General features: G+C 35.4%; 2 protein-coding genes across 3 annotated transcripts in view; both read left to right on the top strand.

The window, feature by feature from the left end:
• Positions 1-11,114, top strand: part of HEATR5B (HEAT repeat containing 5B) — an 89,575-nt gene extending 78,461 nt beyond the window's left edge. The window contains exons 33-36 of the mRNA XM_010967647.3: positions 766-990; positions 6,265-6,416; positions 7,875-8,088; positions 10,336-11,114. Of these exons, the coding sequence (XP_010965949.1) occupies positions 766-990; positions 6,265-6,416; positions 7,875-8,088; positions 10,336-10,640 (896 nt within the window). The 3' untranslated portion in view covers positions 10,641-11,114. The remainder of the gene's footprint in view (positions 1-765; positions 991-6,264; positions 6,417-7,874; positions 8,089-10,335) is intronic.
• Positions 11,115-22,455: 11,341 nt separating this feature from the next.
• STRN (striatin) overlaps positions 22,456-26,910 on the top strand; it is an 86,416-nt gene continuing 81,961 nt past the window's right edge. The window contains exon 1 of one of the 2 annotated variants that reach the window (XM_074378725.1): positions 22,456-22,871. In XM_074378725.1, coding sequence (XP_074234826.1) covers positions 22,638-22,871 — 234 coding nt within the window. In that variant the 5' untranslated portion in view covers positions 22,456-22,637. The remainder of the gene's footprint in view (positions 22,872-26,910) is intronic. The other variant, XM_074378724.1, reaches the window with a different exon arrangement.

The following is a 26,910-nucleotide window of genomic DNA, read 5'->3' as shown; positions in this document are numbered from 1 at the left end:
GTAGCTGTCTGCAGACACATGAAGAACTATTGGATAAAAAAATAGACTTCCCCTCTGTTATCTAGAAGGTAGAGATAGTATCAGGAGATATAAAAGTGAATTTCAGCTCAACACAAGCCTACAGATGTGAAAATAGTGAATTCTCCATCATTGAAGCTTTGCAAGCAGACACAATGACTACATGTGAGAGTGGTGAAGGGAGTCTTTCATTGAGTGGGCGATTGAATTTGATGATCTTAAAGTTCTTTCAGCTACAAATCCTAGGATTCTTTCATTTCTTTTTGTAATTTTTTTTTAATCATTTTCCTGGCTGGTTAGTACACTGATGTAGTACTGAGGCTGATTTAGTACAATGAGATTGATTACTTTTCTTGGAATTGCTACATGATTCACCAAGTTTCTCAGATGCTTCTCAAAGTACTTGGTAGGTTTTTTTTTTTCCATCTGTTTTTCTACCTTCCTTCTTTGTTTTCATTATGAAGGGCATGACATATTAAATAGGTGAAATATTGGAAGTAATAAAAACAAGGCAAGTTGGGAAAAGAAAGAAAATATTAATTGTCTTCTTTGAAATAACTTGTGACTTTCTTATTTTCTTTTTCAAACATTGAATTATAGTAATAGTGCAATAAATGTTGTATAAATAAAAGAAAAAGAATAATATTAAGCCACAGTCAATTGTAAGAAAACCTCATAAACAATTGAAACAACTGTAATATGGAAACTGAAGTAGTTATGAGGTAATCTGATTTATCTTTATTTCAGGATGTATGACAATCCTGCCCACGATTCTGTTTTTAATTGCAAGAATATTGAAAGACACAGCAATAAAGTCTGCAGATAATCAGGTTCCTCCCCCGGTCAGCGCAGCTCTTCAAGGAATCAAAAGTATTGTGACACTTTCATTGGCCAAAACTGAGGATACTCAAAAACAGTGGACCGCTCTAATTCGTAGCACTCTCGCATGCATCCTAGAATATTCTCAACCAGGTAACCTAATCAGTTTTAAATTTTTAAATTTATTAGCATATGTGTTCCCTAATAATTGAAGGAGCTAGTCAGAAAACTGCTGTGTAATGCTGAATCAACTCAAAGAGGTGTTTTAGTCCCATCTTTCAGATGTGAATTTTAGTTCCCTTTCTGGATGTTGACTCTGAATGCCTTTGTCTTAGCACTTACATACATACTGGGAGATTTTCCCAAAAAGAAAGGATGTAGACATATAAAACTCATAGTTGTTTTGAACTCCTATGTAGTTATCCACTTATATTATCAATTATTATTCATTCCCCTGTCAGTGGATATTTTTACTTTTTCTGATTTTTTTCCAATTATAAAACTTGTCTCAGTGAACATATTTGTAAAGTCCTCATGCACATAAGCTATGAGATTTTCTAGGGCATACCCCTAGCAGTGGAATTGATAACACATCTTAATTTTGTCAGCCCATAGCTCAGTGGTAGAGAGCGTGCATGAGGTCCCAGATTCAATCCCCAGTACCTCCATTTAAAAAAAAAAAACAAAAAAAACTTGATTATCTCCACCCACCCAAAAAAAAAAAAGATTAGTTTTATCAGACATTGCCAAATTGCTCTCCAAAGTAGCTACATGAATTTACACTTCTACCAGCAGTGTATGATCCCCCACCAATACATATTTCAGACTTTTAAATTTTGCTACCTGATAGGTAAAAACGTCCTCTTATTGTTTTAATTGGCATTTTTCATTTTCCTAGTGAGTATAAGCATTTTTCATGTTTGTGTTTAATTTGGGGGAAAATGCTTGTTCATAGTTTTGTCCGTTTTTCTTCTGTGTTTGACTTTTTATTTCATTTTACTTCTGTTGTAAATGTGAAAGAATTGAAAACAAAGAAGAGTAATTAAAGATTTGCCATATTGCCTATTAAAACATTTCCACACTATCTAAAACTGTGGAGTGGGCCCAAGAGTGAACAGATAGGACAATGAGACAGAACTGATTGCTTTAAAACAGACATTCACACACATGAGAGTATAACACATGATAAAGGCACATTCATTATTCTTCAAATGGTTTGTGTCAGTAGCCATTTGAGATACCCGTTCCAGTTAGGCCCTCTTCTTACATCATGATTCAAAATAAATACAAGGTAAGTTAAAATGATAATGTAAAAATTTTTAAATAGATAAACGAAAATATAAGTGAATCTTTTATGTCAGAATAGCAAAGGACTATGTAAGTGGAAGTCAATGGTAAATATCACAGAGGAAAATATCAATTGTTTTGGACAATAGAATTTAACTTCTATTTGTCAAAACAATGTACATTAAAAGACAGGTGATAAATCCTAAAAGTTCTTATCAGAAGGACAAAAGTTTTTTTCGATTTCTTTACTTTTGTATCTATATGAGATGAGATGGTGGATGTTCGTTAAACTTATTGTGGTAATCATTTTATGATGTATGTAAGTCAAATCATTATGATGTACATCTTAAACTTACCTCGTGCTGTATGTCTATTATATCTCAATAAAACTGGAAGAAAAAAATTTTTAAAGCAAAAGATAGCTGAAATAAAGAAACTGACAATAATATTTATATCAGCGTTAATATCATTAATATACAAAGAAGTCTTACAAGGAAAACATTGAACACCAAATATAAGAAAGAAGAAAGGAAGGAGCACACATAAAAAAAAAGGAAATAGAGATACCCACTAAGCTATAAAAAAATTAGCCACATTATTCTATAAGCAAAGAAAACAAATAAAAACAAAATAATCTAACTTTATACCTGTAAAACTGATTTTTTTTTTAAATGTGAGTATGTACAGGTGGAATCGGTACCAGAATATTTTCATGCTTTGCTGAAGGGAGTTTAAAACAGGGAAATCAATTCTGCAAAATGTACAAAGAACCTTTAAGAATTCATACTGTGACCTCTTTGATCAAAAACTTATTTTGAAGATTATTTATCACAGTCTGTTTTACAATAATGAAAATATTAAAGTGATAAATATAACTATCTGGTAGTGGGAAAAATATTAAATATATGATGATATATTCATTTGGATTATATATCCATTATATCTATTAAAAATCATGTTTATAAATAACTATATATAAAAAGACTAACCCAGACCAGAAGAAATTAATCAAAAATATAGAAATTAAACTTAAACTATCTCTGGATGGTAGTATTACAAGTTTTATTTTCTTTCCTATACCTTTGTTATACTTTAAACAATGACCATGTACTATTTTTATTATCTGATTTTTTTTTTAGTATTAATATTTGGAAGGAACAACTTATATGAGTTTTATTAATGTTACTAAAACTATTTTAGCTTTATCATGAGTTAATATTTTGCTTTTTAAGGTAAATTTTTAACAAACTAAAGAAACATTAAATACTGTAATTATATTTACATGTAATATATTTATGTGCAGATAAATAGATATAACAAGAAAAAAGTAGTTAGGAATTCATTAAAAATATAAATATTATTTTCATTTTCATGGGAAGTGTCCATAGTCAATAATCATATATTTTTTAATTGTCCATTATAAAGAAGATTTTGATATTTTATCCATCTTGTTCGTTCATCTAGATGAATTTAAAGGTATAAGAGTATTAACTTGCCTAAGATAATCTGTTCAGAACTGAATTCTGAGTAGGCATAGTCAGTATGAAGTAGAGATCAAGACCCCAGATTTATTTGTATAGTATTGGTGAGCAAGGCAAGCAGAATTTCTTACTTTACAAGAAAAGTTTTATAATAGAGAATTTCCCTCGTGGAAATCATATTTCGTATTATAAAACCTGAGACTTCCACTTTAAAAAATGTACCAGTGTATGTATGTGGACACATACGCACACAAATAAATCTCCCTGAATGTAATGAATCACTCTTAAGATTGCTATAATTTTTTTTTTCATTTTTAAAGCCTTCAGCTTTGAAATAGATTTTAGACATTTAAAAAAATTACAAGAATATTATAGGGAACTCCAGTGAACTTCTCCTATATTCACCAATTGTTAACATTTGCCACATATGTTTTATTACTCTCTAATCTATGTATGAATATTATCATTATTAATTTTGCTGAACCATTTGAGAATTGTAATCATCATGACTCTTTACTCCTAAATACTTCATGGATATCCTGAGAACAAGAACAGTCTCTTACATAACCACTGAAGAATTATCAAATTTAGGCAATTTAACATTGATACAAGGCTCCTATTGTTCATATGCAAATTTCACCAGTTGTCCTAATAATGACTTTCATAGAACTTGTTTCTTTTTATCTAGAATACAGTCCAGGATCATGCACTGTATTTAGTTGTCAAGAATGCTTTAGTCTTCTTTAAGGCAGTTCCTCTGCTTTTGTCTTTCATGACATTGATGTTTTTTAAGAGTACAGACCATCTATTTTATAGACTGTTCTTTGATTTGGTACTGTCTGACTTTATTTTGTCATGGTCAGATTCAGGTTATGAGTACAGCTGTCTTTCTCAGTGCATCATATAAGGAGGCATATAATATTGCTTTGCCCTGTTACTGAGAATCCTAACTGTAGTGACTTAAGTTGGTGTCTGCCATGTTTCTCCGCTCTAAAGTTGACATTTTTCCCATTTACAATTAGAACAGAATTTGCAGGGAGATACTTTAAGACTATGTCTGTTGTCTGTCCCTTATCAAGCCTTCACCCAGTGTTTTTTAGCATTTGCTGTACTTGAATCAGTTATTACTATGATAATATCAAGATGATAATTTTCTGGCTTCTACATCTATTTCTTTCTTTTGTATTTATTCGTTGGCATTCTGCTGAAAGGAAGAGCTTTTTCTTTGCCCTCCCTGTATTATCATATGTTCGTGCATTAGTGTCACTACAGCATTTAATGTTTCTTTAGTTTGTTAAAAATCTACCTTAAAAAGCATTTTGACATGCCCCCATTATTTCTTGAGCACTTCCTTACTTTCTGGCATTAAGATATAACAGACTCAGCTTGTATTTTCCCTGTTACTGTTCTGGAATCACTCATTTCTCTCAAAAGCCCTGGTTCTTTTTAGTAAAGAATGCCAAATCTTCTTAAATTCTTAAAATTAGATGCCAAATCTTCTTTAAGTCACAATTTAAAAATAAAATGTTATTTTTCTGACAAAAATTGCTTGTAAGGTCACAAACTCTGAGTTAGAGATTATTTTCATTTCACCTAGAATAGCATTTCTTCAGTGGAGTTCTCAGGTTTTTAACATATATGGGTTAGGTTATTGTAAATTGGGTAAATCTTTCAAATTTTACATCTTTTTGTTGTTGTTGTTCTTTATGTTAACAGGCTTCTTCTCATCTGTCATTCTTAGGTCATTCTATTTTATGAAAAGCTAGTACCCTCATTATGAGAGAATGTTAGCAAATCAAATATATCTGTTCATAATTCTAATAAAGTACAGATTATCACTGAGTATTTATAGCTGCCAAATTAGCCCAAATTCACATATAAAGAATGTTGATAAGTTCAGCTGTAGAAGAAATGATAATCACAAAATAGTTTGGGTCTCCTATTTTATTAAATGTTCAGTAATATCTTTAGAATAAATGTACATGTTTCCTACATTTCTAATTACATATTGTATCACCATTAAGTTAAAGAATCTATTCCTAAATAAATGATTGCAATAGCAGGAAATTTTTTTAAATTATGAGAATACTGTCTTCAGGAAATTGTGTGAGTTTTTTTTATTTATGGTTGTATAGAATTTACAGGTTTCATGTTTACTAAATAGAAAAGTAAGCTCACTAAAAAAGTCTACTCTAGATTTGTAAATTACTTAGAATATCTTATGATCATTTAACTTTGTTGGAAGAGGAGTATTTGGAAATTTCTGATCAATCTAACTCCAAAGAAGTTAAATGAATTTTAAGTAATTTTATACTTTCATGTTATATTTTATATTAAAATTTTTTTGCATATTAGAGTTCTTGTTAGGATGTATGTCTGAATGTTTTTCAATTAATATTGTACCATTTGGAAAAACAAGGAGAGAGGACTTAACTACAGGGACTTCTGATAAAGTGTCCCCTGTGTCCTTAGTAATAGATGAGTTCTATTCATAAAGTTGTTTATGGACTGTGTTACATTGAAGGAACGAACACACTGCTGTAGAAGTTGCTGGGGAGAGAGGGTTACTGCTCAAAACTGAAATTTCAAAACATTTCAGAAATAGCATACTGCCTTCATTTTTTATATATATCAATATTTCCTTATTCATATATTTCAGAAGATACTGTGCCTGCACCTGATGAAGTAAGCATGCTAACAGCAATTGCACTCTTCCTGTGGTCTGCTAGTAGTGAAATAATAGGAGTCCAGTCACTACAGAATGGCTGCATGAACAGATTTAAAAATGCATTAAATTCATGTGACCCGTGGGTAAGTTACACTTAAAACATAGTGGTGAACCTTCCACTTTATCAGGAAAATTTCAGATTGATTCATTAAAATGTGTGATACATCAAATGAAAATGTAAGTGTTTGCTATATGGCTTTTCAACAGAAAACTGGAAAAGATCACTGGTTTAAGCATTTCAGGAGACATGTGTATGTTCATTTACATATGCAGAAATTCCCCAGTATCTAAAATATTTGATTAACCCTGGCCTATATTGATAGAGACTTTACATACTTCTGTTTTTGTTTTTTTTTAATTGAAGTATAGTCAGTTTACAATGTTCTGTCAATTTCTGGTAGACAGCATGTTTCAGTCATACATATACATACATATATTCCTTTTCATATTATTTTTCATACAACTATGAAACTATATATCATATATATATATATATATCATATATCATATAACTATAAGATACTGATTATAGTTCCCTGTGCTATACAGTATAAACTTGTTACGTGTTTCTGTTTTTCTTTGTTTCTTAATGACATCAATGGCATTAAAGGATAAATATATATTATAACATGTTTTAATGGGCTTATTTTGGAAACTCTAGGTTTTTTAGAAAGTAAGTTTTATTGTTTTACAGTGTCAAAGTCTGAACTAATGATTCTCAAACATGCTGCATATCAGGAAAAAAAAAAAACAGCTTAGTTAACATCTACCATTACCTTCCTGAATCAGAATCTCTAGATGTGTGGTCCAAAGATCTGTATTTTAAAAACATTTCCCACGTAATTTTTATGTCCAGCAGTGTTTGGCAACTTCTCTTCTCCAAAGCACTGAAACAGTTTTCTTTCATTGTTTTTTCCATATGTTGATGTATTGATGAACCTTCCTTCCTTTTTTTTTTTTTTTTTTTGGTTTGTTTGTTTGTTATTAATATGAAGTCTTTCTAATATAAAGTAGAGCCACTGAGACCTTACTTTCTAAACCTTGAACACTTAAATTGATAGAAGCAGTCATTTTAGGGAATCCTAGAAATGGAGCTGAGGCGTGTAAGTAATGTATGTGTATAGCTTTGTTTGGCATCATTCAAATAATAGCTTTCCATGCTAAATATGTTAGGTTAAAGTGGGAGAGACAATTGTAAATTAAAGAAAGAATTAAAAACAGAAATTAGAATTCCTGATTTCTAGTTTCTTACTACAGAAATATACAAATTATATAAGCAGTGGTAATTTGGCAATTAACATATAAGGAATGTTTATTTGATTAATTTCTTTTCAGTTAGGTTTATTTAGTTAGCATATTAGAAGTTTTATCACTCCATTTCCATAAAAAGAAGGAAAAGGCATTAATTCATCTCACATTTCTATTTTCAGCCTGCAGTATTGCTTCTTTTCAGTATTAAGTACATATTAAGATGTAATGTGATTGTAGAGCAGATAAGAACTGTCATATATGTAAATTAATGAAATAATTTTCTCATATAGGTTCAAGCCAAATGTTACCAGCTTCTCCTGTCAGTCTTTCAACATTCCAATCGTGCCCTTTCAACCCCCTATATCCATTCATTAGCTCCAATAGTAGTTGAAAAGCTAAAAGCTGTCGAAAGAAACAGACCAGCCAGTAACACAGAACTTTTAGCTGTTCAAGAAGGAATCAAAGTTCTTGAAACATTGGTTGCTCTTGGGGAGGAACAGAACAGTAAGTATTTTCCTATAAAAGGCCACTAGTCTAAAATGAAGATTTGTGTTATGTATAAATCTTGTTCGATGTTAGACACAGGTCATTGCAACAGAAGTTTACTAGAGGTGGTTACTATCTGAAAGCTTAATGTTTTTGCTTATGTTAACAAAATAGGGTTAATTTATATTTATATTTTAAGAGATTAAAATAAATTACTGATGGCATTTCAACCCATGGATTTTTTTTATTTTCTAGGAATGTACTTTTTAAGAACTGGGGAAAATGTGGACGTTTAATAGATTTTTTAAAATAATACGTTTTGATGTTCATAATAGAGGTATAAAAACTTTATAACAAGTAGGACCAGAGAGTATTCATACCAAACATCATTATTAAAAATACCTCAAAATTTGAAATGTTTAAATTATTATTTTTTAATTTAAGGACAACCTACAATATACATCCATTTAACCAGACACTTATGTAGCTTAACACCTATTCCTCTTTATTCCCTGCCAAGGCTTGATTTCATCACAATTCAAAATTTATCTTTAAAAATAAAGCTTTTAATTGTTACAGAAAGACTGTACTTTTTAAATTACTACCTTATGATTGAATGTAAGCTGTTTCCAATTTTTCAAGATCATGAATAACTGAGATGAGTATTCTTATATAAATGTCTTTGCACACTTTTTAAATTTATTCTATCAAATAATGCCTTTAAGTGAAATTTCTGAGTCAAAAGGAATGCACACCTTTTTATATTACCTCATTACTGTCCAAATAAAAATTATTTATATCAATTTTTTCTATCAAATTTTTTCCTCTTTTTGAAAAAATTTCACAAGAGATTGGAAAGGTAATAAAGATTTTTTTAAAAAAACTAATGCTGTTAGCTTCCCTACGAAGTAATAATCCAGAACTATCAGAGTGGAAGAGAAGAACACAGAAGTGATTATGAAAAAAAGATTGGTCTTACTTGATGATTAACTGCTTATAGGGACAAGAGAAAGAGAAGAGCCAAATATTACTATGTTACCTGGAAGAAAGATGAAAGCAGTGTTAAGACTGGAAAAGTCAGGAAGAAGAGCTGGTTGGGAGGAGTTCATAAGTTTAGTTGAAATTAGATATTAACCAATTTTTGGGGTAGAAATATTATTACTGACATCATGGCCCATGTGTGGTAACTCAGCATAATTTTATCTTTATTTTTATTTTACTCACTGTAAACTCCATAAACATGGGGACTAAATCTTATTTATTCTGTAATCCCAGCACTGAGCTTATTGACTTTTTGCATAGTCAGTATTTAAAATATGTATGAGTTGAATGACTCTTGGGATCAATTCCTGAACAGGTGCCCTAATTTAGGTAGGGAAGAGAGTCTTATGCTTTTTCAAATACTTCTCTATTATTTGAATTCTTTTAACAGCAAGAATATATTTATATATTATTTATGGAATTAAATAGTTTAATAGTTAGACTTCAACAATGTTCATGAAATAAAATAACCCTTTAATTTTCCATTTAAAAGTCAATTAATTTAAGATATGAAATAAGCAAAGCAGTGTAGCTTTAATTCTTCAACCAACCAATTTTTAATACTTAGTATTAATGAGTTATATCAACAACAAGCACCATCATGATTTCTTCATTTTTTTAAAGAACTGCCTCACTCAGATACAGATGTTTTTGTACTAAAGCAAGACTTCTAGGAGGTAGAGAAAGCAATTGGCATTTAAGAAAAATTAAAACTAAATCTAAGGCTAAATGCCAAGCAAAACCGAAGGTAAATTGTCACCATCACATTAATGTCACGTATAGTCATCATTCCTTTCATGATATCCTAATGAATGCTTTAGGTTTCTGTTCCCTATTCCAACCTCCCTATTCTGGAATACCCTTAAAAATTTTGTAATTTTATTCTCAAAATACACTTTACCAGATGGTAATCGTAAGGTGTTCATTCCTTTTTAACCTTTTAACAGTATTTTTTTTAATATAAAACAAATTAATATAAGTGTAAAATATACAATCTTAACAGGAAATCAAACCTGGTTTCCTATCCTAACATGGCTTGGGTAATTAGGAAATATTCAATATTAATTATGAGTAATTATTGAGGTCTAAAATAGACTCTGCATGTTTACTTGTACTTTATTATAATTTAGACTACTGTGGTAATTGCCTACTTTTAAAATAAAAGTTTATTGTAATTTTCAGATTCATGACCATCTTCAGACTTTTTACCTTTGTCATTTGCAGGAGTCCAATTACTTGCTCTTTTAGTTCCTACTTTGATCTCCTACCTGCTGGATGAAAATTCTTTTGCCTCAGCAAGCACAGTTTCCAAAGATCTTCATGAGTTTGCACTCCAGAATTTAATGCATATTGGACCTCTGTATCCACACGCTTTCAAGACAGTAATGGGAGCGGCTCCTGAGTTGAAAGTACGTTTGGAAACTGCTGTTAGGGCAAGCCAGGCTAGCAAAGCTAAAGCAGCTGCCAGGCAGCCAGCCCCTACCGTGCATTCTGCACCAACAATTAAGCTAAAAACAAGTTTTTTTTAATTTGCTATTGCATTCATTTTTGTTTATATTGTCAACTAGCACCTAATTAGTGATAGCCACAGTATCATTCCAGTCTGTAGGTTCTACTTTATTTGTATATAGGAATTACATGCCTCTGAGTAGGTTTAGTGAAATAATGCTCACACTGGTTTCTGATTTTGAAGGAATGATTTTTTTTTAATCATGTGGTGAATGTGCTTTTATTTTTTCCTGATAATGTTTCTCTTTTATTCATTAATTTATTTTTTAAACACTGAGCCATAGTCTTTTAAATTAAATGCAGAAAAAATTGTATCATGTAGTTGGGTGGCTTATTGATATTGTCAGGGAAAAAATAGGGAAATATCCAGTACCTGTTATGAAAAAAATTAATTGAAGAGCAAGCAGAATTTGAATTTTGAGGTATTTAGCATAATGGAAAGTATCTGTTTCATGGTGTATATATATTAAGAATAAAGTCACATTTTCTTAGCATTTCTCAGACTGTCCTTACCTTTCTGTTAGAACTTTTTACTTTCATATTAGATTACTAAATTATGCTTGTGTGCATTTTAGTTAATTGAATTAAAACTCTCATTTAAAGATCCATTAAAATGTTTCAAATGTGGAATAATACTTTGCTTCTCTTTAATGGCTAAAATTTGGCCTTGGTTATGCTTTGTAATTACAGAGAGCCTTGAGTGTTCTGGCTATGATGCTTAGTTTCATTCATCAAATATTTATTGAGTGCCTCCCATGTATAAGGCATCAGGCTAGGTGCTGCAGGGCATACAAAAATGAATTAGTCATAATTATAGTTATGCCAGTCTCTCATGCAATGGGAATTTTACCACGTCAAAAAGATAATTGATGAAATGAATGTTTGCCCCATGTTTAGCACATTTTAAACACCAAGTTGTACCAGACTGTGTTACATAGACTGTATTTTCAAAAGCCAGTCACTGTTCTGAACATTCTAAATTGCATACCTGTTCATTATCTGCCTCCTTCTACTTATTCTCTCTCTTCCCCTCGCCAATTGGCAGCTCGTGAGTCCTTCCTCATTTAGTCTTTAGAACCTCAGGTAGCTGCTTTCTCTCACCTATTTTCTTACTGACTTTTATTTTTGCAGGGTTGCTTGGAGGTTTTAAAAATTTTTTTATTTTACACTTGCTTTTCCAAAGTTATTCCCCCTGTTTTTTAGAGGTTTTTTGGTAACACTTTTATTGAGACATAATTCACATACCATGCAATTCACCCATTTAAAATGTATAATTCAGTGGTTTTTAGTATGTTCACAGAGTAGTACAATCATTACCACAATCAATTTTGAACATTTTCGTTACCCCCAAAAGAAACCCAGTACCCTTTAGCTATTGCCCCACAATCTCTCTGCTTCCCCCCAACCTTGTACTACTGCAAATCTACTTTCTGTCTCTATCGATTCTCCTATTAAGAACATTTCATTAGATGAAATTATAAAATATGTGGTCTTTCGTCACTGGCTTCTTGATTTAACATTTTTAGGGTTCATTCATGTGGTAGCATACATCAGTACTACATCCCTTTTAATAGCTGAATACTATTCCATTGTATGTATGTATATTCTATTTTCTTTATCCGTTCATTAATTGATGGCATTCTGGTTGTTTCACCTTTCGCCTGGTTCAGATAACGCTGCTGTAAACAGTTGTGTACAAGTGTTTGTGTCGCCCTGTTTTCATTTTATCTTGGGTAAATGCCTAGGAGTGGAATTGCTAGCTGGATGAGAACTCTGTGTTCAACTTTTTAAGGAACCGAACTGTCAGACTGTTTTTCAGTCTCCTTGTTTCATAACCCCTTTTCACTCATCTATTTATAAAGTATATTTATTTCTGCCTTGGCTATTTTTCCCTGTTCTTGGTACCTCCCAAGCTTTTCCCATCATTTCCTACTTCAGGATAGATTACATCACACATTAGTAATGATTCTCTCTTTTTAACTCCTTCTCTCTCTCTGTCTCTTTCTCCCTTTCCCCTCCCCAGTGCATCTTTATAGTTTCTCTGAACTCTTTTGAGCCACTGACAACTTAACTTCTAGTTTTCTATGATATCTGTAAAAGGAAGATCTACTTGAAGAATTATATTTATTAATTTGTTTCACGGCCCAACCTATGAGATTTTTCTCAACCTGCATAATCATATTTATTTGATTATGAACATGTATCATGAAGCTAAAAGAGGAAGCATCGATTGCCAGTGGATTCTTTCCGAAGCTTAATCTGAGCAGCTTTAGTATGAAAAGAAATAAAGTATCTTCTATTTGCTTTCCAGGTTTTTGTTAATCAATATTGTGCTTTTGAATTCTCAGTTTAATTAGAGAGAACTAAGCACTTAAGTCAGGTGTCCCTTCTAAGTAAGTTCTGCCATCAACCATGTAGGGATAGAACTTTGGACAACCTCCTTTTGGGGCTTCAGTTTCCTGATCTATACAATGAGAACAAAATTTACTAGGTATTCTCTCTATAATCTTTTGCACATCTAAAAATACATATGTCAGGAGAGGGTATAGCTCAGTGTTAAGAGTCCATGCTTAGCATGCACAGGGTCCTTGGTTCAGTCCCCAGTACCTCCATTAAAAAACAAAACAAAAGAAAAGCAATAAAAAAAAAACTTACTTTAAAGGTATATATGTATGTATATATCATGCTTGTTTTTCTCAAGGGAGTGAGTGAATCTTTGGCTGATCCTTTTATACTGATACATTATTTATTCTGATAAGTAATTTTTACATGTATGTAAAATTGCTGTCACAGCATGGCAGTATGAAATACATTAAATCCAGACACAGCAGTTAAAATATTGCAGATTATCACCATTGAAAGGAGCTGCCATTTCTGTTGGGTGCCAGGCATGATACTAGATACTTTATATCCATTATTTCCTTCTATTCAAAAATGCTGAATGATGGATATAAGTAGCTCAATTTTCAAACATATTTAATGATATGAATTACTGTGCCTCACATTTTCTTCATTCTTTTTTGTTTGTTTGTTTATATATATTTTTATTGATGTATGGTAAGTTTACAATGTCAATTTCTGGTGTACAGCACAATTCAGTCATACATGAACACATATATTCATTTTCATATTTTTCACCATAAGTTACTGCAAGATATTGAATATAGTTCCCTGTGCTATACAGTATAAACTTGTTAACTTTATATATATTAGTATCTACAAATCTTGAACTCCCAATTTATCCTTTCCCACGTTCTTCCCCTCCTAGTAACCATAAGTTTGTTTTCTATGTCTGTGAGTCCGTTTCTGTTTTGTAAATAAGTTTGTCTTTTTTTTAGATTCCGCATATAAGTGATACCATATGGTATTTTTCTTTCTCTAGCTTACTTCACTTAGAATAACAATCTCCAGGTCCATCTATTTTGCTGCAAATGGTATTATTTTATTATTTTTAATGGCTGAGTAGTACTCCAGCTTCTTTATTCTTTATTCAGTCATCTGTTGATGGACATTTAGGTTGTTTCCATGTCTTGGCTTTCGTAAATAGTGCCGCTATGAACATACTTCATTCTTAAGTGGAATTTTTAGGTTGATGCCAGAAATGGCTAGAGTATACCTATAAGTAAATTTCTTGCCTTAATGCTTTCCATCAGGTGGATATTTTGTAAACCTGATTTAATCATTACAAACCCATTTCTAGCTCTAAAAGCTTATGCAATTATTATTTATGGACTTCACAAAATTTCAGTTAAAAAAGAATTTCATGTCATAATTTAGAAAAAGTATCTTAAGCTAAGTTTTTGGTGCTGTCACTAAAAAAATATTGGAAACCATGCATGCACAAGTGACCAATTACAGCTTTGTTTCTTTTCTTTTCTTTTTTTTTTTTTTTTTAGCAGAATTTATTCACAGCCTTGGGCCATATCCACAATCCTGTCTCTTTTTTGCCATTAGAATGCAGGGATTTCCATTTCAGGCACTTTTTCTCAGACACATATACTTCTGTTTGCCCTTTCCCCCTGGACTTTCAATGTGAGTCTGAAGAGTCCATGAAGATGTAAGTGAACTGGTTTGTCTTTTGCAACTTTTAACTTTGATTATTCATCTTTTCTTTAAATCTCTTCCTTCTTTCCAGCATATTTCCAGGTATACAAGAAAATGCCTCTTTTGTTTCAGTTGTGAAACAGAAAAGGGCTTTAATCTTGTCTGATGAAAATAAGAGTCAGAGGCAAAACGAAAGTCAATTTTATACATTATTATAAATTAGTCAATTTTAATTATAAAATTCGCATTCATTAAATTTTGGGGAGAAATTACCACATTTCATGACATAGACCAAATTACTGTTGATATTTTAGTCTATTTCCTTCCACATTTGTAATCATCCTGCAGGTAGGATGTTGTATACACTTAAAAGCATTTTCCCATAGACTTACTCTAATATGGTATATACTTAGTAACCATCATTTTTGGATGGCTACTTAATAACAGATGTACCATTATGCTGTGTACTTGGTCTCTAGTTTTATATTAAAATAAGTAATGCTGTGTTTGACTTTTTTAAAATGAAACTTTGTAGATTACCTCCTTGGGATAGATTTCTTAAAGGGGTTATAAAAATATGAGAGGTTTGAATTTTGATACACATTACTGACTCTTAGAAAGTGATGCTTTTTGAAATAACAGACGTGAAAATGAAACTGGGTCATTGTTTACTAAATTCCAAGAAAATGCTTTGGAGTGCCCTAAAATCTCCCCAAATATTTTGATATGCCTAGACATTTTTTAAGATGGCATCTTAGTTGACTGTAAATCATTATGAAACTAGTAAGAAAGACAATGAAGCTGGGCTGTTTTTAGTAAAAATATACTTGTTAAAACAAGGAAGTTGACAGTCCTACTCTACACCTTGTGGGCCCTCAGTGTTGCGTGTGGAGGGGAGGCCAGCTGAGGGGGATGGAGGGTCACCTTCAGATACCACGTGTCATGGGCAATGACAGACAGGTGTGTATCCAAGCATAAGTGATCAGAGGAACTGAGAGTTGAAAAGGGCAACATGATCATGTACCATCAGGTAGGAGGATCAGATAGTGGCCCTCACCAATAGGTCAATGTTTCAAGTGAGTGGTTGGCAATAGAACTTAAAAGAATTTTCTAAGAGACCTACTGAAAAATGTAGGCCCTAAGATAGTGCATTCCTTGACACTGGACATGCCCAAGGAGGACTTGCATTCCTGTTTGTCAAAGATTTTGTGAGAAGATTCTGTACTGCTGTCTCTTACTCATTCATTGGACAGTTATTTATGGGACACCTACTGTGTGCCATGCATTAGGAATACAATAATGAACAACAGTCAAGCAAAGAATCTACCAAGATTCATTTACATTCTGCCCAGGGGGAGAAATAACATAATCACAGGTTGAGATAGGTAGGAAGGAATAGTATGAAGGATGGTGTGACAGAGTAACAGGCAGGGATTCCTTTGTAGGGTTGTCTGGAGCTCAGCCTCCCTTCTGCTCTCCAGAGTTGCATATGTGACTACCTACCATTTGTTGTCTCAGAAACTCCTCAAAACTCAAGTTAAAATTGAAGTCTTCACCTCCTTATCTAAAATCTGCTTCTCAACTCATGATCTCCCAGTGAACAGCGCAACTATTTTATCCCATTGAGTAAGGTATTCATAAATTTTGGTATCACCCCTGACACTTCCCACTTTCTCCTTCACTATGCTTAGTTCGTCACCAAGTCTCCTAAATCCCCCATGTGTCTTTATTGCCATTATTACCATCTGAATCCAGATCACCACATTTGATGGCTGTACAGCAAAGTGTTTGATGTGGATTGTAGGGTCAGTCTGCTTGGGTTGGGATCTGGCTCTCACGTACAAGCTGTGGTAACTTTAAGCAAGTCACTTGTCCTCATTGTGCTTCAATTTCCATGGTTGTAAAACGAAAGTACTAATACCTATCTTATAGAGTAGCTGTGGGTTAAAAGAGTTAATACTTGCAAAGGGCCTTAACATAGTGCCTGACCCTTAGAAAATGATTTAGAAATGCAGCTAATACTATATTTCCCATGCAGAAACTGAAATTATCTTTATAAATTCAAATCTGCTACTTTGCTGAAAACGCTTCATTTGGTTACCTTACCATAGAGATCAATTCCATAAAGTGTCCTCGAGCCCCTGCCTACTTCACCTCCTCATTTTATTTCATCTGGTCCTATAGCCATATGCAGTATCCCTACACGTCAAATGAAGATAGTCTTAATACTTACGACATAGGCACATTTTAAGGATCAAGTCAATGCATATGTAATGCATTATTTTTATTGAGTAAATGCTCAAAAAGTACCAGCTATAAGAATAACAGTTGTTACTACTTTTCTCCTGTTGCTTACATGTTGGCTATTTTGGGCTTCTTTCAACATCTCAAATGTACTAAGAACTTTCCTTCCTCAAGTGTTTGGATTTTGCTCAAAAGCTCCATCCCACCTTCTTCTAATTAGTTTATACTCTTCCTTCATGTTTTAAACTGGTTACATGCTCATAAAAATGGTGCAGCATTAATTTGCTTATTGCCATATACTAAAAACTGTATTATTTAAAGTATCTTTCTCTCCTACAATGAAAATGTATGGATTGTCTCTTTAAGCTGGAATACAATCAGCTCATCTGTTGTAATGTTGCATGTTATGAGTTCTATGAGTTCGTGTGAAAGTGTCTATGAGCTGGTTCAAACCACTCCTACTCTTGTTACTTCATGTCCTGCAGCTGGGGGGAAATCTGGGCCAGGAGATAACACAGATAATGGTAGAATTTTCCATCACAGAGAACAACTGCAAGTGCTAAAATTAACACGTATTGAACAGCAGAAGCATGTTGAGGGCCTGCAGGGTAGAGGGAGAGAGATGCAGTACATGCAGAATAAGTTAAGACTTGTTTGAAAGAACTTAAGGATACATGGATTTCAAAAATTAAAACAAAAAGGTCCTGGACCTCATTTTTCTTAGTTTTCCAGCACAATGCCCAGATTTGTCCTCCCATCATGTTTATAAGAAAATAACATACCATATTTGAATCCTTTCGAGAACTGACTTAATTTATGTTGAAGGACTATCAGGTGGGAGTTCGGAGTGGGAGGTCCTGTCCTGAGCAATTCTAGCCTAAATGAAGATTGGGTGTTTCTGCTGAGAAAAAGCTCCACCCAGGAAAGGAATAGTCTCTGTTGCATAGTTGGCAGGATAGCCAGTTTACAGAAATGTTCTCTACCCACCCCCCACGGTTATTTTTATGTAATGAAGATTACATTGTTTGAAACTCAGTTCCTGCCTTAGAAATGGGGGCACCTTGTTTTTTGTTTTTTTTAAAGGAGAAAAAAAATCTGTAAAATAGAGCTTTCATTCACTGGAAAATTTAAAAGAGAAAAGGGTAGATAAGGAATGGAGTTGATGGGGAGAAAGGATTTGGATGAGTTAAAAAACCAATTTACCCTTGGTTTGAGAAATAAAATAGTAAGTTGGTCACCATCAATATTCCAAGAAAAGTGTTCCTACAGCCTAAGAGCTATATTATCATTTTACTGTCCCCCATGTTAGATATTTAGATTTGTTAAAGCAATCCTGATTTTAGATTTTTAAGTATTTATTTCTCTAAATATCAGCCACTACCAAACTAAAATTCAGTTTTAACTTCAAAATTAAATTTTTAATAGTTAAGTTTATTAAGATAAATTAATTAGATAAAATGAATTTTAATTTTGAACTTGAAATTAGGTACCTTTAATTTTCAACCAAAAGAAAATAATAGTAATAATAATAATAATAATATTCGTAAATATTAGAAGCTATTTTCCCATCCTACCGGAAGACTGGGGTGCAGATTTAACACTTGGACTCCAAGAAGAATTTCAGATCATAGAATTCCTTCAGTTCCCAGCCCATGATTGGATGTTTCCTCAACCCTGTTATCACTAGACTTCAAATCTAGGGAGTAAATTTGGAGGCTCAGGAAAGGCAGAAGCAGGGACTCGCCCCATTAACCAGGGCAGGCAGAAAGAAGTGAGAGGAATTAGGGAGCAGGCAGATGGTAGAAGCTGATAAACAGTGGCCCATTACACATCCCTCTTCCCCAGAGTTCTCTTCATCCTAACAAAGCCCTCTGTACAGTCAAGTGGTCCACCCTTTTTATTTTTTTTTTCTGGTCAGAATTCAGAAAGAGCCATCAAGGTCAATTTGAAGCCTTTTCTTTGAACAGGTAAAGAGTCAGATAATGACACAAATAACTGGGCATTTTGGAGAGGTTTTTGAAAGTAGCCACTCATTTTAGCGAAAAATACAAAAAAAAAAAAAAAATCAGATAAATTGTCGTTTTGGGGAGCCGTAATCCCCATCCCACAAATTAACATATATAAGCCAAAAAAAAGCAAACAGTCCAATTATCTAAATAAGCTTTTAATTGCAAGATTTCTCACTTTAAACTGGTTATTTTGATATATAAATCAATATTTTGACAGCTGTTCTCCATGCTTGGAAAAGAAATCCTATTTTGTGTGTCACAGGCTTTATTAATTTAAAATGAAATGATTAGGAAACAATCAGCAACACCTTGAGGTCTGAGGCTTAATGGTTAAGCAAAGACATTTCCTTTTATTAAAGATTAACTCTGCTGAATTAAAATTCTGAATAGGATATGAGAAAGGAAAAAGAACAATTATTGAGCCCTCAGGTAGTTATGATTTTTCACATGGTGTTATTTCATTTAGTCTTGTGAATTCTCTAATCCAATAAAAGCTATCATTATCCAGTATATATATTATACATCAGGCACTGTGCTGGGGGATTTACATTTCTTCTCTCATTTAATCTTCACAGTAACTTTATAAGGTAAATACGACTCTCATATTTAAAATGAGAGGATTGCAGCTAAAGTAAGTTAAACTATTTGTCCAAGATTTCCAGATTTGGAAAATTGTAAAGTGAGGAGAAGATTTAGGTTTAACTTATTTCAAATGTCTGTTTAATTACTAAACGTTTTCAGGATTTTTTTTTCCAAATTAAAAAACATTTTTTGCTGTTGTTTCTGAAAATACACATCAAGGGGGGACCCTGGGATGCCTGCCATGTTTAGTTTCATGATCTGGGTGGTGGTTACATCCAAGGGTTCAGTTTGTCAAAGTTCCTTGAGATGTTGTTCGCTTAGCACTTGTGAGCTTTTCTGTATGTATGTTATATGCGCTGAAATGTTTACTTAAAAAAAAAAGTAATTCATGCTGAACACAGAGAATGTGAAACACAGACAAACACAGAGGGAAAAAAAATTACTGTTAAGCTCACTACTCAAAAACATTTTGAGAAGCTAATTCAGTGTAGGAGGAAATGACAGGATTCATGGGCCTTATCATTTTAAAGCAATGTAGGGCAAAAGAACTCTAAGGGAAGGTCTTATTTTAAAAATATTGTTGATTTTTATTAAATTACAAAAGAAATATTACCAGATGTGTAAATTTTTGGACAAAGAGAAAAGTAAATTTCTTCAGAATTCCACCTTAATATAACCACTGTTAATAGTTTGGTGTATTGAGTGAAGATTTTGTAACTGTATAGATCATAAATACTATTTTGAGTGTTTATAAGTCCTTGAAAGGCAAAAAGGTAATAATAAAGTGAAACTAGGAATTAAAGCAGTGCTGTTGTATATACGTGGTAGTCCAAATTATCTACACATTTAATTTTTTTTTCTTTTTTTTACCTTTTGACCCCATTTATCCATTTTTCCCACCCTCCACCTCTGGCAACCACCAATTTGTTCTCTGTTCCTATGAGCTTGGGGTTTTTTTGTTTGTGTGTTTGTGTATATGTGTGTGATATATATATATATATATGAGAGATCATATGGTATTTGTCTTTGATTTATTTCACTTAGTATAATGCCCTCGAGTTCCAACTGTGTTGTTACAAATGGCAAGATTTCATTTTTTATGTCTGAATAATATATATATATATACATACATATACACACATACATATACACACACACACACACATCACATCTTCTTTATCTATTAATCCACTGAGGGACACTTAGGTTGTTTCCATGTCTTGGCTATTGTAAATAATACTGCAATGAACATGGGAATGCAGATTATCTCTTTGAGAGTGCTTTCTCTTCCTTCAGTAAGTAAGAGTGGAGGCAACCTGTTAACGGAAAGATTAATGAACTAGCAATCAGGAATTCTGGTTTCTAGTTTTGGCTGTGCCACTCATTCAAAGCTTCATTATGAACAAGTTCAACTTCTTTGGACTTCAGTTTCCTAAGCTGTAAAATGAGAGGATTGGGCAGTATCTCAAAGGACACTTACAGTCAAAATAATTTATGACACAGGGAATTTAGCGAGGCCGGCATCAAACTTTTATTACAATAAAGAATGAATTCATAAAGCAGAAACATTCACTAACTGGGAGAAGAGAGCTAGCCATCTTTATTTGCAACCAGAGCAGATACAATGTGTTTCCTGTCCTTTCCATAGTAGTCATGGAAAGGTGGGGTGGGGGGCACAGGGACAGGATGTCCTTCCCTGACATGTCACTCACCAGCCTGTATCTTTACATTTTTTCATGGCCGTCAGGTCTGATATCCCAGAAGTCCATCCCACAAAAGAATTACAAATAACTTGTTATGGAGACAAAATAAGGGCTTAATTTCATTTGTTAAATTTTTTCAGGTGCCTTCCTTTCATTATCACAGTAGTGTGAATTTATAGTGACAGAATTTCAAGGATTTGGGAGAAGTATAACATTTAGAAACACCTGAAAGATTTTGGTGTGCCTTTGGTAGGCTAATACTACTCCCAGTTTGCAAGTGAACTGCGGAAGAAACTGGGAACAGGACAAAAGAAAAGGCAGAAGTGCCTAGATACCTAAGATAGATCTGGGGAGCAGAAAGGGACTTTGTTCTTTCAGGCAGTGTTACTTTAAGGCACTGTAGACTGTATATTTTCCAGTCTCCCTTTGATAACGAGAACGGTGTCATTTATTCCTATATCCCTAGTGACAGAACTTACAATCAAATGTTTGTTGAAATGAGTGTAAACTGCTCGAGAATAAGGAAAAACCGAGATCGAAATAACAGAGCCTTGGATATCTGAAACTTTTACAGGATTTACTGCAAGATTAACTACAAAGGGAAAGGGACTTCAGCAGAGCAGTGTTTCAGATAAGGTATCAACAACCCAGAATGTGAAAGAAGCAGAAAGCTTGAGTCCGGGAGAGGGATGATTAAAGTTCCCTCTAAGTGAAAACTGATCGGGCAACAGGTTTGAACCTGGAGTGAAAAAGGCAGGGGCGAAAGCGACAGGGAAGAACTGTGGAAGAGTCTAGGGTCGGAGTATCACCCAAGTCGGAGCAGAAGGGAGAGGCTGAGTGCCCCGGCAGGAGAACGCCGGCCCTGGGGCCGGACCGGCGAAGCTCGCTTTGAGCTTGTTTCCTAACATAACTACCAGGAAGCCCTAAAAGTCGTGCAGCTGGGGCTGGCACTTCGGGGCGATAACTTCCGCGTGTGTGTGTGTGTGTGTGTGTGTGTGCGCAACAGGGAGCGCCGCCCGAGAACTTCCGCGAGCGAGAGAGACTGGAGAACCACCCGCCAGCACCCCGCCGGGACTGTGAGGAACCCGCGCTCCCCGCTGGGGACGGCCCACCTCCGCTGCGGGCCGGGGCGGGGCCGGGGGCGGGGCCGCGGCAGCGACCCAGTCGATCGCAGCCCCACAGGCCGCCTGGGCCACGCTCGCCGGTGCCACGCCCCCCGACTACATTTCCCAGCAAGCCCCGGGCCGCCCGCGCGCCGCAGTTGACCCATTTCCCGGCCCGTCCCGGGCTCGGCCGGCCCCCGCGCCCAGGCGGCTGCTCCCTGCTGACTGGGGTGTGGGCGGGGAGCGGCGGAGGGAGGAGGAGGCGCTGCTGGCCGCCGCCGTTGCCTCCGCTGCTGGGCGCCTGGGCAGTTCCCCGGGTTCCTGCGGCCGCCATGGACGAGCAGGCGGGTCCCGGCGTCTTCTTCAGCAACAACCACCCGGGCGCCGGCGGTGCCAAGGGTCTCGGGCCTCTGGCGGAGGCTGCCGCGGCCGGCGACGGGGCGGCTGCGGCGGGGGCGGCCCGAGCCCAGTACAGCCTCCCGGGTATCCTGCACTTCCTGCAGCACGAGTGGGCCCGCTTCGAGGTGGAGAGAGCCCAGTGGGAGGTGGAGCGGGCGGAGCTGCAGGTAAAGACCCTCCCGGCCTGGCCCTCTTCATCCCGCCTCTTCGCTCCCTTCCGCCCCGCCCCGACCCTTCCCCCTCCCCCTCTCAGTCCTCGCTCGTCCCCTCCCCCTTTGCTCCCGCCCGTCCCACCCAGAACCTCGTCCCCTTCCTCCCTTCACCTTTGCCTTTCGCCGACCCCACTTCCTCGAGCCGGCTTCCCACTCCCGCCTCTGATGCGTTGTTTACCTTCCCCGGTCCTTTTCGTCTGTTCCTTCCCACTCTTAACTCTCAGGCTCATTTCAGCTCTTCTTGCCAGTCCACATTTTAGGTCTTCCCTTTCAGTTTACTAATTGGACTGACTGTAGTTTTGAGAAATGAGCAAATCATCCTCTGTCCTAGTGAATCCCATCCTAGGTCTAGGGACGGTTCCCGTAAAAGGTATTGACAGTTGGCACCTCTGTCAGGAAGGTGATCGAGGAAGACAGCAGAAGTTGTGTTTGTGAGGCCTTGACTTTGGGCAAGAAGCTGCTGTTGGGCAAAAGTGTTACTAGGAATATCAGCTCCCTTTTTATATATGTAAATATTTCTTCTCTTCTTTCTCCCTCACCCCCTCCCGCGTTTCTTTTAGGTAATTCAGGTTAATGGATTTTGAATGAAGGACCTAGATGATCACAGTCAGGTGGTGGTTCAGAGATGGTTTCCTGTTCTCAGAATCAAAAACTTCCCAAGGGTTAATTTTATGTTCAGGGTTTTGTGAGATTGTCTTGTATTTTAAAAGTAACTAAAAGGAGCTTTAAAGTTGGTTACATTTCCTTGCATAATCTGCAAGTTAAAGTATATCCAGGGAGGAGCTATTGTGGGCTCTTAGAAGAATCAAAGTGAGGCTGATACTTTACAGGCCATTCTGAATTGATAAGTAGGTTTCAGTGGCTGTTCTTAAAAGTTACAAGGCATACACCAATTTCACAAGAAACTTAAAAAACTATGAGTGGCTCTGCCTTTCTGTTTTACTGGCTGATCCTGCATGCTTTATGAAATCTGAGTACGGTTTTAGTTGGTGAAACGCTGGAAGTTAAAATGCTACCCACTGTGTCACTTTTTGGTAGCATGTATTTTCTTTGGCACTTAAGAAAAAGAAAAGGAGAAATAGAATCATGTTAAACAGAATCATGTGCTGGAACAGGCTGCTCTGGTGTAGTGGAAGTGGTTGTGGAAAGAGCAAGCAGAAAGGGTTATATAGTATGAGCTGTGCTTGCTCTGTGACCTTGAGGAAATCCTTTAACCTCTCTGAATTTAAGTTTCATCATTTATGTATTCAGCATATTTATTGAATGCCAGCTGTGTGCCTCTAGGCCTTGGGATTAACAAAACCTCTGCCCTCATAGAGCTTATGTTTTAGTAGGGAGGCAAACAACCAGCAAATGCAACTGTATAGTATACTGATTCATAGTGACAACTGCTATGGGAAAAGTAGGGTACAGGAGTAGAGTGTGATGGGGCAGCTGTTTTAGGTGAGGTGGTCGGGAACAGCCTATGAGAGGAATTGAATGAAATGAGGAAATGACCTATGGTTTCTAAGATTCCCTCTGATTCTTTATTTCTCCAGTTTCATGTTTATATACTTTGGCAACTTTCTCATCCCTCCTGTTATGTTACTTTAGTATCTAGTCTGTTGATATTTGTAATTTTTCTCATAATGAATCTGACCATGTCTGTATAGTAACCAGTCTGCTTGAATGCTTCATCAGATGTATTCATAATTCACCTTTATTAGCAATGCATCCCATAAATGAGGTTGTGGATTTCAGACTTCAGGCAAGTATTAAAGGCAGGCTTCAACTGTAATGTTGTACAGTTGTGGATGATGAGTTTTGTATATAACTGCTTAAGTTTTAATTTCTTTTCCAGTTTAGGGAATGTAAGATAAACCACACTAATTTGTTCAAAAACAAACAAGAAAACAACTCTTATCTTTCTAGCATGGAAGTCTTAGAATTTCCAAGCTATCTCAACCTCTGTCACCTCCCTCCCCTCCATGTTTAACTTTTCCATTTACCTGTAACTGATGTCACTCTTCAGTTGTCTCCCCTCCACCCACACCCACCCACCCACCCACTACTTACTGGGTTATTTATGGCAAATGTTAAGCTTCAGGTAGGTTTCCCATTGGTGCTCATCATATTAAGGACACTATATTTTTACAGTATCTTTTGGTTTGTGCTCCAGTTAAATTAAGCATCCATGGAGAAACTTAGAAAATGTGCCATAGTTTTTAAACAGAACAAGTATATATTTTAGGGGGAGAGAGTTTGCAGAAATCTTTGGCCTTTGACTCCCTTATTAGCATAATTGAAAATATATTTTAAAAATTATTTTACATAAACATCATTAAATTTGATCATATCCCTTCATTTTTCTTTTGCCATTGGAATTTTTCTAGAAACATAAGTAGGTAATTAAAATTGAATGAATGATGAAATTTGGATCAGTTGGTGTCCTCCTTTTAATTTTCAAATCTGTTCTGAAGTCATTAACACCAAAGTCAACAAAAATACCTTTAAGATTAGGTCTAATTTGTCTCTTCAGGAACCTGTCAGTCCTGCTCTTTCAAGTTGCCAGGGCAGAGCTGTGAAAGGCAATCCATGCTCTCATCTTCCTGGCCTGCCTGCACCACTTCCTCCATCCTTCAGACCTCGGGAATAAGGAACAGGCCACACTGTGCCAAAAACTTACTGGTCATTTTTTGCCCCCTTGCCCATCTTAGTTAAAATAAAACTTGTTTTCACTTTTGGCAATCGCCCCTCCCCATCACCACCACCATTCATATGAGACTAGGTAATTCACGGGAGTTAGGATGGTCAAGATTATTACTGAGCTTTATATTTGGGGAAGGAATTGGAGGTAGAATAAGTGAAAAATAGAAATTACTGTCCTAGGTTTTGATGTATCTGTGTGGTAGGGGCGGCTCTGCTGTTTACCTGAAAGTGCTGAATTGCGTGAAAACGTGATATGTTATTAGGGCATGTGGTGTGGAGGTTGTATACTGGCGTGTTTTTGAGTCTGGGTTTTGGCATTATTGTTTCATATTTTCATTCAACTAATGTTTTCAAGTAGCTACTTCATGCCAGGTCCTATTCTAAGGCACTGGAGAAACATCACGTTGAAAACAGATCCTACCTGCATGAAGTTTAAATCATGGGGGGAAGACAGGCAGTATAAATGAATACATTCATAAAATACTAGGTGGTAATAAGTGCCATGATAAAGTGAGGTTAGGAGGATATGATGCTTGAGAGCGAGGAGTGGGGAAGAAAGGCTTTACTGATAAGGTGCTATTTGAGCAAAGACCTGAAAAGGTGAAATCTGAGGAAAGAATGTTCTAGGGCCAAGGGAGCAGTAAGGGGAAGGGGAAACATGCTCGGAATGTTTGAGGAATAATGAGGCAAGTGTGACTGGAGTAGAGAAGGAGGATGGAAAAAAATGAAGTTAGAGGTGCTGGGTCTTGCTCATTGTAAGGACTTGATTTTTACTTCAGCAAGATGGGCAACTGATGAAAAGTTTTGAGCAAAAGAGTGACACCATCTTAAATGGAATCCTTTGCAGGGATTCAGAGCAGACTGAGGGGAGGAAGGGAAATAAGGGTATACGAGTCAAAGAGTCTCATAGGGAGACTCTTTTAATAATCCAAGCTGGAGATCAACTAGGATAATAGTGACAAGATGTGTGAATATATATTCACAGGTGATACACATTCAAAATGTAATGGGTTCTGAATACATTTTTGAAGGTAGAACTAGCAAGATGTGCAGGATAGGATGTGAGATTTGAGAAAAGGGGGAGTCAAGTATGACTCATCTGTTTTGACTGAGCAGCTTCTTAGGACTATTGAGATTTACTGAGCATTTAAATGGACAAAGTAAGCACTTACAATGACAGTTTACTTTTTGTTATTACTGTAACTATAATTTACAATTACATTGAAAGGCAACATGGCATAGACCTGTATTTAAATCTTTGCTTCAAAACTTGCTACTTTATCTTATGCCAGAAATACATGTTTGC

This window comes from Camelus bactrianus, chromosome 15, assembly GCF_048773025.1.
Source record: "Camelus bactrianus isolate YW-2024 breed Bactrian camel chromosome 15, ASM4877302v1, whole genome shotgun sequence".
Lineage (NCBI taxonomy): Eukaryota > Metazoa > Chordata > Mammalia > Artiodactyla > Camelidae > Camelus > Camelus bactrianus.
This window is presented reverse-complemented; position numbering and strand designations above follow the sequence as displayed.